This window comes from Calonectris borealis, chromosome 18 (genome assembly GCF_964195595.1).
Source record: "Calonectris borealis chromosome 18, bCalBor7.hap1.2, whole genome shotgun sequence".
NCBI lineage: Eukaryota > Metazoa > Chordata > Aves > Procellariiformes > Procellariidae > Calonectris > Calonectris borealis.
The window spans coordinates 9,190,382-9,203,772 of NC_134329.1; the positions used below are offsets into that span (position 1 = coordinate 9,190,382).

Sequence of the window (13,391 nt, forward strand, 5' to 3'; positions counted from 1 at the left end):
GCAATGTTAATTAAACTGACTTAAGTAATTCAGATTAATCAGTGATGCTTCAGACACTAAATGGAGAAAAAGATGACAGAAGTCTGGCCGGAGAGGAGAAGAATAATTTAAACGGCAGCTAATGTCTTGATTATTGCCCTCTACGCACTTGCAATAAAGGCACAACGAAGTACAGTTCACGTGCGGTGTATCTAATGTTAAACGCATCTAAGCAGCTCCCTACAATCATGACAAGAAATTGACGTTTTTGATGTCTTGAGTTGAAAAGATAGTTATCCGCCAGGCCTGCGAGCAGAATTTATGATCATCCTCGACTGGGAGAGGTGAGTAATCCCACTGATGGCAACGATGCTTCACTGGCGTGAAATTAGCACATGCAGAATTATCTGCAGGACGCTGTTTCCCTAGGGTTTTGCATGTAACTTAAGCATCTCACCGAGTGCACTTTTTTGTCAGAGACACTCTTTTTTATCATTGGTAGATACTATTCTGAATGTAATTATATTTTATAACCTATGAAATGTAGTTAGCACCTACTGGCATTTTGCTATATGACTTCATAAAATAATGTTGCTTAATGTAACACTCAACAGTTACCCTTAAGGCATCGTTTTTGCTTGCTTTCTAATGGAAAGGTACAGTGGCTGAAACACAAATTGTCAGGGTTTCATCTTGGGAATAAGAAATGTGTGTAAATGTGATACTTATTTAATGGCAAGTATGACAGGTGCTGTGTAATTGAGAACTACAGCAAGAAGTTGCTTGCAGGTGGAAATATTTAACAAGCATATCTTGGTATGTTTGAAAGAAATCGAACTTTTGAATTCAAAGGTAACCAGCCCTAAAAAAATAAGATTTTTTTAAACCGGGTGACATGTAATTTAGACTGAAGGTATTATTCTGAAGATTTTCTTTCCTTTCTGAGCAGATCCAACACCTCGCTCATATTTTTCTTCCCTTCTCCCACAAAACAATTTCACATTTCCGCATTAAAACGTGGTGCTCTCAGGAGCTGCCCTTACCCTACTATGGGAGATAATATTTAGGTCACTGGGTTTTAAAGCTGGAGCTACTGGAGTCGTGCCGCTCCCCCTGGAGTGTAGAGCCGGCCAGTACTTTCCCATGCGCGGTGTGTCCTGAGTCACGGTGACGGCCGGCTGCAGACAGGCGCGTCCTCTTTTAGGCTGTAGCCTTATGTGTGATAGCATTTTAACTTCTTCTCGGTACTGGCTTTTTGGCCATAATTCCCTGAGGAAAACTATGGGGAGCAAGCCAGCATGTTTTGTTAATTCATAGCGTGATCCCACCGCGCTCTAGCCGGGGCCTGTTAGAAATGACGTTGTTTTCTTTGTTGCGCTAGGGAAGATAATTACTTGGCTTTCTTTGCCCTCTAGTGGCGGCCCGCACAGCTGCAATGCAAACTCGGCTGCTTTGTTTAATATGCATATATAAAATTAATATTAAAAATCTCCAACCCCCAAAAGCTGAGCAAAACCACAGTAAAGGTGTTTCCAGCGCTTTCCCAAGACTTTAGGAACAGTGTTCCTCAATTACTGCAAGAAGGAAATCATCGTTAGTAATTTATGAAGAATTTTTTTTCCAGTCACATCCATGTGAAAGGAACAGTGTGAATGGGGGTGGAAAAATCAGACCGGTGCCTGCCAAGGGCTCCGGTGCTCTTTCGGAGAGCTTGGTGTACCTGCTTTGATGGAGGAGTTCATCAGCATGACGCCCAGCTGATGTCAGCTGGCTGCATCACACTCCTTGTGTTTGACGTTTACAGGAAAACACCTAGTGCGTTTTGGTTGCCGTTGTGTGAAATGCTTACGTGTGCCTTGTTAGTGAAGACGCAGACATAAGAAATGACGGTGACGATGCAGAGATGGGTTTCTTTTGCCTTTTCTCAAAGTGCTTGTTTATGCAGAGAGCTATCACAAAATGAGGAGAGGACTGAAACACCGTGCTGCCTTCTGGTATCTCCTCGGTAGTCACGCCGCGTTCGTGTCTCGTCTGCTCCCCGCTGCCGAGGGACAGCCCGGAGAGGATGAGCCCGTCCCTTCTGGGCATTTCTCACTGAAGTTGACGGTGGTTTTTTCTGTTCTTAAGGAAAGGGATAGTTCTCAGTTGTATCGCCATCCTGAACTGGCTGATGACATCGCTGTAGGAATGCTTGAGAGACAAGCAGTGGCCTGTGGCTGCAGATAAGCCTTCGGTAGGAAGCCGTCCCCTGTGACGATAGCACTTTGGGTCAGCGCACATGCTGCAGACCCATATCCTGAGCACACGTGGGTGGCTGTTGTTAGATAGCTGTTAAAAGGGCTAACACAGATAAGAAAAAAGACTAGTCATGCGTTGTTGCTCAATACAATTGTTCTACTTAACGTGGAGCACCAAAGAGGTCCCGTGTGGTCATTTCCCAACTTCCATGATGACACCCACGAACAAAGAAGAAACATGGAGTATCCCTTGATCTGTGTGCCTCTTGCCTCATCGCTGCTTTCATCTTCGCAAACTGATTTTAAGTACACGTATTAGACCTGTCGCGAGCTTCTTGACGGGGGCAGGGATGCTGAAGGCTGCTCAGGCTTTCCTGGGGCCGGCTCCGTGGCTTTGCCGCGTTTCGGCTGCCCTTGCGAGGCGATTGGGGGTTACGCACCAAGGGCTTTGGTGCTCAAGCGCAATACTTGAGTATTATCTGTTCTCCAGGCAAGCTTTGAGGATAGAATTAATAGAGTTACATTTCAACCAGGGAGATTTAAGCTAGGCATTGCATAGAACTGTCTTAATAATTTCGCAGAGCGGATGCCGCTAGAATTCGGGCTCCCCGGATCCCCGTAAGCTGGCGGGGGCTGCGCGGCCTACGGCAGGGCAGGCAGGAGCAGAGATCCATGCGGAGAGGTGCAGGAGGGAGGAGGTGTTGACGGGACCGCGCTGGGCGATGCCGATGCACCACCAGACCGGACAGTACGCGGATGCGCCTCACGGCGCCCGCCGCCGCTCTGCGGGGCACGGACGGGCCGGCGGGGCCCGCTCCCGGCGGGGCGTCCTACCCACGTGGCGGGACCCGGCCGCGGAAAGGCGTTCCTTCCCGAGCCGCCAATCAGAGCGCCAGTTACCCTTCGCACGGGCCAATCAGCGCCCAGGGAACTCACATTTAAACCCTGTTCCCGGGAGCTGCGATCATCTCCGTGTGACAGGGAGAGGGCGGGGTGCGGCTCTGCGCGCCAATCAGGGGCGCGGAAGCGGTTATCGGCACGCGGTTAATCCAATGGGGTTGCGGAGGGGAGCGCGGCGTTTCCCTGCGGAGCGGTTGGTTTCGGCGGGGGAGCTCCTCGGGGACTGGCGGGGCAGCCCGGCCGCGGGGGGCTCCTGGGCGCCGGGCCGCGCCGCCGCGGTCATGGCTAAAGGTGCGCGGGCGCGGCGGCGGGGAGGAGCGGAGCCGGGGTGTGGCGGGGCCGGGCGGCGCGGCAGGCTGTCGCGCAGGGCGGGGGCCGGGCGGCGCGGGGCATCTCCGCGGCGCGGAGGCTCCTCCCGGGAGGCGCGGGGTGCCGGGGCCGGCGGGACTCCTCCCCCGCGCGGTGTGCGCAGCTCGCCGGGAAGGGGCTGGGCCGCCGCGGCTCGCCCTGCCGCATCCAGCCCTTTAAACATGGCGCAGGCCGCGGTGGCCGGGCGATGACCGCGGGCGGCCGCGCCGGACATGGCTCAGGCGCCGATCTTCCCTCCTTGCTCCTAGGGAAGAACATGCCCAAGGCCAGGGCGGGCGGCGCGGAGGAGGCCAGCCCCGAGAGCGCCGAGAGGAAGGGCCCCGGCCGCCCCCGGGCCGGCGGGGTAAGCACTGCCCGGGCCTGGGCGAGCGGAGCGGAGCGGGGCGTGCGGCTCCCGGGGTCTGCTGTGCCCTCCGCTTCCCCTCGCGGTACGAGCGAGCCGGCATGCGGGCTGCCTCGGGGAGCCGCGTGGCCCCGGGCGCCTGACTTCTGGGACTCCTCGGATCATTCAGAAATGGGGTAACTTTAAGTGGAATCGGACTCTTTCCGTGTTTCCCCGTGCCCTGCCGCACAGCCGCCCTGCAGCGCTGCTGCCGTCAGCGAGCAGCCAGGCCCCAGCCTCGGCAATCCCTTCGTGCCATCTTTCCCGTTCTGTAATTCTGTTCCAGGCAGCTGGCCGGAGGTTGATCGTCACTTTACATTTAAACCCCCCCCATGGAAATAATTGGGGCTACTGCATCAAATCCCAGAGCTCCTCAGCAGCCCTTCATGTGCTGCGCTCTGCTAAGAAAAATCTCTGCTCCCGGGGGTCTCCAGCCTGGCACAGACAAAGACGTGGCAGCCGCGTCTCGGTAGCGCCAAGAGCGCAGCAGGGAGGGAGCTGGGAATGAGGGGAGGAAGCCACGCTGGAAAAATAGTCGTTCTTTTCCTGTTAATGGTGTATCGAAAGCCAGAAGGCTCCGCTGGCAGGTGGACTGCTGCAGTTCACTGCTTCTGGCTTTCTCCGGAAATGCCCACATTTAAACTCTTCACTATATCTTGAGAACTTTGCAGCGCAGGGTTCCGCTGCTTGCAATTGTTGAAATGGAGTGTTTTCATAGTATTTCATCCTTAAAAGCCTCAGTTTTTTAAATAAGCAAGTCTTGTCTTTGATAGGCCTTTCAAAAATATTGGGGGCCAGGGAGTGTCTAACGGACTTGCTTTTTCTTAGGCTGTTCTACTGTAATCTTAATCTTTAGTAAAGCTTATTTGTGGACTGAGATTTGAGCCTTTAATTGGTCTTATTTTGTGTGTGAATTATGTACACATTAAGTTTGTTACTCATTATTATGCTAATTATTAAAATTATCCTATGTATTCTATTGTGTGCTTTGTTTACTTTTTTTAGTGTTTGTGTGACTACATATTACTGGAGTATTTGTTTAGTCAGCTATATTTGAGCTATTTTTTAACTAATGGGAACCTTTGTGTGCTTTTCTAAAAAAATGGATGCATGTTTTGTTGTTTTAACTGGCTTGCAATGTCTGAAAATTGCTTTTAGTTGAGTCAAAATATAGCCAAGACAAACTCATTCTGGCCAAATTGCATCTGCTTGACCTGACACTGAGATTTCACAGTTGAAATCCATGTGCCCTACATACACTGCATAGTCAAACTTGGCAAGGTGCTAGGAGACAGTAGAAGCAGAGGTGGCATGACTCCACTAAACTTTGCTAAATTTGATACTGCTCACCGTTGATGTTCTTTGAGCCCAAGCCAGTGTACAAACCCTGGTCTCTGTGGTGTTTGATCATGCCAGAGGGCTTTACCGTTTTCCTGGCTGGGCATAAGTGCTTTGTGTAGACTCTTTAATGTTTCTTTTGCCATGAACAACTTTTACACTTTATTTTGTGAAATACAACGAATAAAAAGATAGCATTGTTTATCTCTGAGACTTCACTGAGAGGCGTCACTCAAGGTAGACCGTGCAAAACTGATTCCTGTCTTCTGTGTTGCTCGGTAGAGCATATAATTAATAGCAGTAACATTTGACACCTCATGAGACTGTTTGGGTAGGCTCATACCTCTCTGGCTATGAGAGGTATGTTCTAGGCGTGGGCAATTTTTGCTGTGTTATTGATATTTTTTTTGGCTTGCGCTCTTTGCGGCCGCCTTTCTCCTGAGGAGCTCAGGGTTGGTTTGTTTTTTAGCTCTAGAGTTCATACTGTGACGCACAGGGTGGAAGCTGGAGTTAGTTATGACTACCCCATCCTGCCACATTTTGTATGAAAGTCCTCTTGGACTGAGAGTTTGCATTAGTAAAGTTCTCTGAGTGCTTGCCACTGTTACGTTTTCACTTAGTAGAAATAGCAACAGCAGCAAGGATGATGCATTAAAGCAGCGTAATTTGCATTAGCACAGTCAGCTGTCAGCCCTGGTCTTTGCAGTGCATTGTGGATACCAACTTGATGTACCTGGCATCTCTGTGATGTACTGATTTTTGTGTGGGTCTGTTTTAGGAGAATGTGTTTATTGGTCAATCCAAAATCTACAGCTACCTGAATCCTAACAAAACTCCTGGTGCTCGCCCCCCGCTTCAAGAAGAAAACTCTGTCATGTATCACGAGGTGAAATGTCAGGGCAAAACACTAAACGAAACCTACAGGAAAGGAGATGGTAAGATTGATCTTTGGATTGCTTGCCTCATTAAATGTGCTCCCCCCACCCCCAGTTTGAAAACTTTAATACACGGTCAAGAAGGCCAGGCAGCTCCCCTGGCCCAGTTGCTTTTCCAGTCCTACAATTCTATCGGCAAACTGGGACTCTATAAAGATGAGTGTCCTTCTAATTTTCAAAACTTAGGTCACAGGTTTACCAAGCAATTCTTCCTCTTGTTTTTTGTCTGGCTATGTTTGTATTGTCTCTCTGGATATAAAAAGCTAATGCTTGTGTTGTCAGTATGCCCTAATCTCCCTGCAATTCTATTACTACTCTGATTCTTCAGATCAGTGTTTGGCAGTTTATCTAATTATTTTTTTGTCTCTTTTATTACCTACAACTGCTTTATTTTATAATTTGACTACTTTATACTAATTTATATAAAGCCAATTCAAAGTCAAATCAGGTATGAGGTAGAGGTACTGGTAGAAGAAGAAACAGTTCTTAAATTTTCAGGATGAAATAAATTTTCTCACCTTCAGGTGGTGAGAAGGAGGAGCACAGACTGTGGATGCTGAGTGCCAGGCTTCATAGATGCTTCATTGTAGTGACTAGAAATGGGAATGTTCCATAAGTTTATGGAGGGAGGAAAAAAAAAGCTGGCTTGTGTTTAAAGGTGCATTTAATAACCTTGGTAATTTGTCAAAACATTTTGATGCAAACACTTTTAGCAAGCAGGTATTTCAAGTCCCACTCAACACAGGGAGTGTCAGGTTTTCTGGAAACTTAGGGCCTTTAACTCCTAATTTAGCTCCCCAGTTTTGACAAGAAAGTGAAGATGGCTTTAGCTTGTCCCACTGCTGCAGCCTTGCCAGCTGTGCTTCATTTCTCCAGTGAGATTGAAGCATCTGTCTCAGCAGATGGGACTGTTAAACCTGGTGATTTGCTTTAAATAAAATCTTTATTCAACTTTAAGCCATGCTCACCTACCTCTGAATCAGTTGGCTCAGAAGGAGGATGTGGTCATATCAAGGTAGGATGCATGCAACCAAGAAGGTGTTGGTTGTGCGGGGGGTAGACTTCTTGTAAGTTCCAGCCCTTTAGCTCCTGTGGATTTTGTCTGAGTGGTGTTGGCCACTTGGTACCAGGATCTGTGGCTACTGATCACAGCAGTGCAGGATCCAGAGAGGCTTCCTCTCCCTCTTCAGTGCAGGATGTTGATTAGCTTATGACAGCTTGATAATTCGGTATGCCAGATGCAAACTGCAGTTGTTTCAAACACTGCATTGAAGGTGCTGCGTGTTCAAGTTTGGAAAACTCATGAGTTGCAAACCTAACATAACAAAGTACTTGGGCTCTGTTTTACCCTTTCCCTTTCTGTGCTCGCCCCTCCCTCTATATGTGTACTGTAGCAATGACTAGTCAAAAGTTGAGTAACAACCTAGCTGGGTTATAGCAGAAAGAGATTGTATCATTCCCTTCCTCTTTCTCCTGTTTGACAGAACTAAAAACTTGGACTAGAAACCATTGGAATTCATTTAAAGCACTCTGGTATAGATGATCCTAAGTTCAGAGCCTTACTTTATTTTCCTGTCACCAGAAAAAAAGAATGGTGGCAATATAGTTGAAGGTGCTATGAAACCAGAAGACCAGAAAGATAAAGAAAGTGGGTGCAATACTTCAGTGCCCTCCTCTGATCAAAAACAAGAAACTGTAGAAACCCAAAAGACACCCCTGCCTTCAGACTGTGCTGATGAGGCCAATGCAAAGCCAGCTCAGAAAAAGATGGTTAAAGCAAAACGTGGACCAAGGAGAAAGTAAGTGACTTTTGGAATTGTAAAAGCTTTTCTTCTGTGTCCTTTTGCACCAGGAGGCTTTGATCTGCATTTTTTCTTCAGGAACTACAATCAGACCTGTAATTAATGTTGCTCTTGTTTTGTTGCCTTTTTTTAAGCAAATGGTATGTTGGAGGGGAACAAATCTTGAAGGAGACTTCTTTGTTTCCTAGAGAATAGTATGTTTGAAAATACTAAATAGCACCCAACGTATTCATCTACCTTGCAGAGGCCTATGTTTTTCTTGAAAGCAAGGCTAGTGTATTTTATCTCAGGTGAAATACTTGCTGATCACCTGTAGGAAAAGAAATCAATGAGCCATTAAGACCTACTTTTCTGTGGACAAATGGGAATGTATCTTGTCAGAAACAGAATATTAGATTAATTACAGTTGGAGGCTTCCCGGCTGAGCTGATACTCTTTCTCGTGATATCAGAGTAATGTGACCTAACATTAATGAATTCCTTGCCAAGCAGTTCTCATGACCTAAATTTTAGAGTGCCTTCTGGCAAGGCACACAGGGGGCTTCAGACTTGTAATGTGACCTTCAGTTGGTTTCCAATGGCATCTCATTCTTATTGTTAAAGCATTAGTACTAGAGTAATGGAAATAGCGTGGGGAAGAAAAGGGGATGTAGCTTTTGGCTTGAAGGGAAGAGTACTGATAAGAAACACTGATTCATATTGATCACCTTTCAACATACCAAGCTGAAAATAAAAATTTCTCAGAGATACCTCTGTGCTAAAGGTGTAACTTCACAAATAGTCTGAAATATGCGTGTTCTCTATTTTTCTTATCCCTTAGAACGCAAGGAAGAACACCAAATCGAAAAGTGACAGATTATTACCCAGTTAGAAGAAGTTCCAGGAAGAGCAAATCTGAATTGGAGGTAGTACTTCTTGTTAAAATAACATTACTTACAATGTTGCTGGTTAATTGAATGTTTGAGGAAGTGGGTAACTATCTGTAAATGGTTTCCATTGGCCAAATACAAATAGCATTGTGCACTGGAAGTATTGTTAAGAACATTCTTAAAATTTGGAAATGCTGAACCAGTTCTTCTAGGACAGAATCTGTCCTAGATTTTTTGCTTATATATTTTGGGGGACGGAAATCTGTCTCTTTACCATTCAGTTTTGCTAGAAATATGGGATGGTTTGGAAAAATGAGTGTCACTGGCTCATAATTTCCTTTCAGCTATAGAACAAGCTACAAAAACTATCAACAATACCGTGGTTTTGTTTTTTCTTGTTTCTTCTGCAGACTGAGGAGAGGAGGAAAATAGATGAGCTAATTACAAGTGGCAAAGAGGAAGGAATGAAGGTAACTGCAATGCCAACCTCAGTAGCCATGTACTGTTTATACAGTATCTTGCTGTTAATCTGTTCAAGCAGAAAGTACCAGAACTCAGTCTCAGAACTGCTGCAGTTCCTCGATGGTAAGATGAAAGTGCAGCAAAACTGGAGCACGCTGTCATTCCTTTTGGATCAGCAATATTTGGCTCTGAAGAATATGTACATGCAACCTCAGTCATAAATACCGAGGGGGCTTTATAGTCTATGCTGAAAATGCACTTGCTCCCTTTAGTATCTCATTTCTTGGGTTAGCTTCTAGACATGGGGTTAGATATAGCGCATCTTAATTGTCATATGTTTTAAAGGTAACACCTATATATACTGTCTGTATGGTAACAAATTCTCTTAGCCTGTTTACAGCCGGTCGCTGTGGGTCTTCGTTATGGCACTTGGGATAAGGGTTGCACTGGTTTTCCTCCCACAGGTAGCAAATTCTAGTTATTGGGACCCAAGTGCTTACCATTTGGGTTACTCTGATCACCCTTTTTAGAATTTAAAGCAGAAATGGCTCCTGGAAGGGGAAAAGAGCTGTGATTCTTGAAAAGCAGCAGCCTGCAGTTAACACTGTCACATCTACAACAGTGATAAGAGAACTTTCTTGGAGTTGTCCAATTTACAGGGGAGGCAGAAATAATAAAGTATACTGGTGGGTGATAAATGTAATTTCTGTGATCAGTCTTTCTGTTCCTCTAACTTTTTAACCTGTGCATGCTAATGGTGATGGTGCACCTGAAATGGAAAAGCTTACTGCCTCAGCTAATAGGTAGTTTCAAAGAAAAAATAGATAACTCTTCTGTGTGTATGATTTATTTAAAGTAATTCTTAATTCTTTGATTAGAATACTTTGTATCAAAATACCTGGTAACTCATAGGGTGTGTCCCAAACTCATTCTGTATTTCTTCCACAATGCTGTGCGTTGTGTCATTTTTAATGACAAATCACTCATTTCCTAGTAAACACCATATTTGCAATCATGTAAATACTTTTTAATTTCCCAGCTGATTTTCTTTTCAACTCAACAGATTGATTACATTGATGGCAAAGGGAGAGGAGTAATCGCTACTAAACATTTTAATCGAGGAGAATTTGTAGTTGAATATCATGGGGATCTCATAGAGATCACTGATGCTAAAAAGCGAGAAGCTGTGTACGCTCAAGATCCATCCACAGGCTGCTATATGTACTATTTTCAGTACCTCAGCAAAACGTACTGGTAAGCTTCTCTTCCCTTAAGTGTGATAGCTGAGTGACAGAGGCTTTGAATGCTGCTAAGTCTTTTCTTGTTTTCATGCAAAGTTTTTTTTTTTTTAATGGAAACCATGAATTAGGAAATCTTTTTGGAGCACTGTTTCATGGTCTAAGAGCCTCCTGTACCTCTGGGCTAAAAGGAATGGTAGGTGACTCAAAGCCCTATTCTCTGAAGTACAGCACAAGCTATATGGAGAGTTGTATCTGTTTGGATGAGACTTCCAGCTCTGCCATGGACTTCTGCCTAATTTATTCTCTTGTAAAATTAACTACTTTTCCTGAGTTGCAAGGATTTTGTTTGAAAAGCACTATGGACAAATTCACTGGAAGAGAAACATTGAACTATCTTTGACTGGGTCTCCCTTCTCCAGTACCTGACACCCACCCCGTGTGCATGCTTTATCTCTGTTTGCTGTGTCATTTGCCCCAAACTCCAGCTCTCTCAAAGCAACTACTCGGACTAAGTTCTTTCCTCCTTGGCTGATGTTACTGGATACTGGAGTGTGGGTCACTTAACTTGTGTATTAATTACCTTGAAGCGCCCTATATTCTAAGTGTCTGACTTGCAGTCTAGATGCCATAATGACAGCTGCCATAACAATTCTTTGTGCAATGAGGAACACTAGAGCTTTAGTATCCAGGTCTCTGGAACTTGGGCGTGTAGTATTTGGGCATTCTCAGCCTTCTGTGTGAGTAGAGACTCTTGCTGGCTTACTCAGTAGGTACTACTTAGCTTGGATGCATCTTTCTTGAGGGGAGGGTGTTTACATCTTCTCGTGGTGTTCTACATCTGGATTCTGCTGTTCCTCATGAACAGTTGAGAGCTGCTTGGAAACATGCAGCTCAAAAACATAGTCCAAAATTCTCCATTTTCTCGGTTTTGTGCTAACTTAATCTCCCAGAATTGCTTTAGTTTGCCTACGTTGCCATATTATGTGCTGTCTGTTTAATCATATGAATATTCTATAATGTTATGTTTTTCCTTCATTTTTCAAGCCTTGTGTGGATTCGTCATTCTTTCTGATTTGTGCTTTGGTTTTGGTCCACAAATGTGACTGCGTGATATGCAGCAATCCTGCATTCTGTTCTTGTTCTTTCAGTGTTGATGCTACAAAAGAAACTAATCGTCTGGGAAGACTGATTAATCACAGCAAATGTGGCAATTGTCAAACAAAGCTTCATGACATTGATGGTGTGCCTCATCTCATACTGATAGCTTCCAGAGACATTAAAGCAGGTGAAGAACTGTTGTACGACTATGGAGACAGAAGCAAAGCTTCCATTGAAGCTCATCCATGGCTGAAACACTAATTCATCTTCTTTTGTTTGGGTTTTTTTTTTGGACTGAGTGCTCTACAAGGAGTCAGTGGATTTTTTTTTTTTTCCCCTGTCCTCACTTCCCTCAGCTTTCTTAGTGGACTGCTTATGGTGTTCTGAGCTCCTTAAAAACTACCTTTTTGCTTTGCAGTATTTAAATACCTATTACAGTTTTCCAGGCAGGCTTGAATAATTGATCTTAGATTGCCAAAACTTTTATATCATAAAGGAAACCCTCCCTAAAATCTGAATATTTCTGCATAGTGACCAGTGCCACTTGAGCATGCAGTCAAAGACTTGCACAGAAACTTAATCACTTGGGTTGTGCTTCTGCTTTTGCAGTGAAATCTCGTGCTCCACTTTGTGGGGTGATGAACTTGGCATTAGCTTTATGACGGCAGATGTACTTCTGTACTCTGACTCGTACATCCAATGGCTTGACTGCTTGTCAGACTGCTTTTTACAACCCAGTGCTGACAGGCTTCTCTGAGATGGATGCTACTATCGTTCTCAAATAATTTGTGGCAGGGATCCAGTTTTTCCAGTGTCGATCTCATGTTGGCAATGAACTTTAAATGCAGTGGCGCTGAGGGAAATGGATGGTCAAACTGGCCGCTTTCTTCAGAGAAAGGAGTCCAAGCCAAATGAGGATGGATTTTGATAGACTGGGTTAATACTGATCAGAAGTGTGAAGATAGACCTTCACAGTGAGAATCAATGTTTGACATTACTTATTTTCTAAAATTTAAGATGGTACCTTTTTATAGTTGATGGCTGATTCTTGGAGGTGTGTCCCAGAGGATTTTAAAGAAGTAAAAGAAAAAGCTCTCTCCAAAAATTTTTTTATTACCTTCCTATGCTAATTAGCCACATCAAGAAGCTATTTATTTACTGTGAATGCTTGAAGTAGAGCATAGCGGTTTCAGAAATAGGAGTCATCTTCATATGCAGCTTTGAACTGTAATGATGGAGTTCATGCAATGAAGAAAGGAGATTCCTTATTGCCTGGTCCTGTAGGTCTGTCCAGCATGGTCTGGTCCCACTGTCTGAAATGGGAGTTGAGCGCTTAGCATCTTGTGGATGTTCGTAATGTTACTGTTGGAGAACCAAATCTGTGATATAGGCGGGCAATACAATGCAGGTCCTTTATGTTAAAGATGAATTCTTACCAGTTGGAATTTTTGCCAAGGCAGGCTTGGCATGTGTGTAGATGAAAATGGCTGTGAGCCATCAGCCACGCTTGCTGCTGGAAGATGTCAGCAAGGGATCTGTGGCTCTGTTAATGTCTTCTGTTCCTCATGTCTTGAAGGCTGCTGCTGTTCCAGCTAATGCCCTCTAGGACAATCTTATATGCTTGCCTATGTGATAGGTCAAATAGCAACAACATCCTGGTTGTATGCTCCAGCAGCAAGAGAGGTGGCTTAGTGATGTATTTTTTAAATTAAAAACTTGAAGACAATGTCTCTGTAAAATAAAGAATATATTTATTATTGATGAAGTGGCTGCTATAGTA

General features: G+C 44.8%; 1 protein-coding gene across 1 annotated transcript; it reads left to right on the forward strand.

Annotated features, from left to right (window-relative positions):
• Positions 1 to 2,797: 2,797 nt before the first annotated feature.
• On the forward strand, positions 2,798 to 13,376 carry KMT5A (lysine methyltransferase 5A). Its single transcript, XM_075167803.1, has 8 exons — positions 2,798 to 3,407; positions 3,734 to 3,828; positions 5,984 to 6,140; positions 7,723 to 7,939; positions 8,762 to 8,846; positions 9,221 to 9,280; positions 10,336 to 10,526; positions 11,662 to 13,376. The coding sequence occupies exons 1-8, from the start codon at positions 2,939 to 2,941 to the stop codon at positions 11,870 to 11,872; spliced, it is 1,485 nt and encodes a 494-aa protein (XP_075023904.1). The 5' UTR covers positions 2,798 to 2,938; the 3' UTR covers positions 11,873 to 13,376.
• Positions 13,377 to 13,391: the final 15 nt, after the last annotated feature.

Bases quoted from the DNA above. Each gene is read 5' to 3' on its own strand.
- KMT5A (XM_075167803.1), top strand. From the start codon at position 2,939: ATGCCGATGCACCACCAGACCGGACAGTACGCGGATGCGCCTCACGGC. The intron at 3,829-5,983 runs GTAAGCACTGCC...GGTCTGTTTTAG, and splicing joins GCCGCCCCCGGGCCGGCGGG to GAGAATGTGTTTATTGGTCA. The intron at 9,281-10,335 runs GTAACTGCAATG...TCAACTCAACAG, and splicing joins GCAAAGAGGAAGGAATGAAG to ATTGATTACATTGATGGCAA.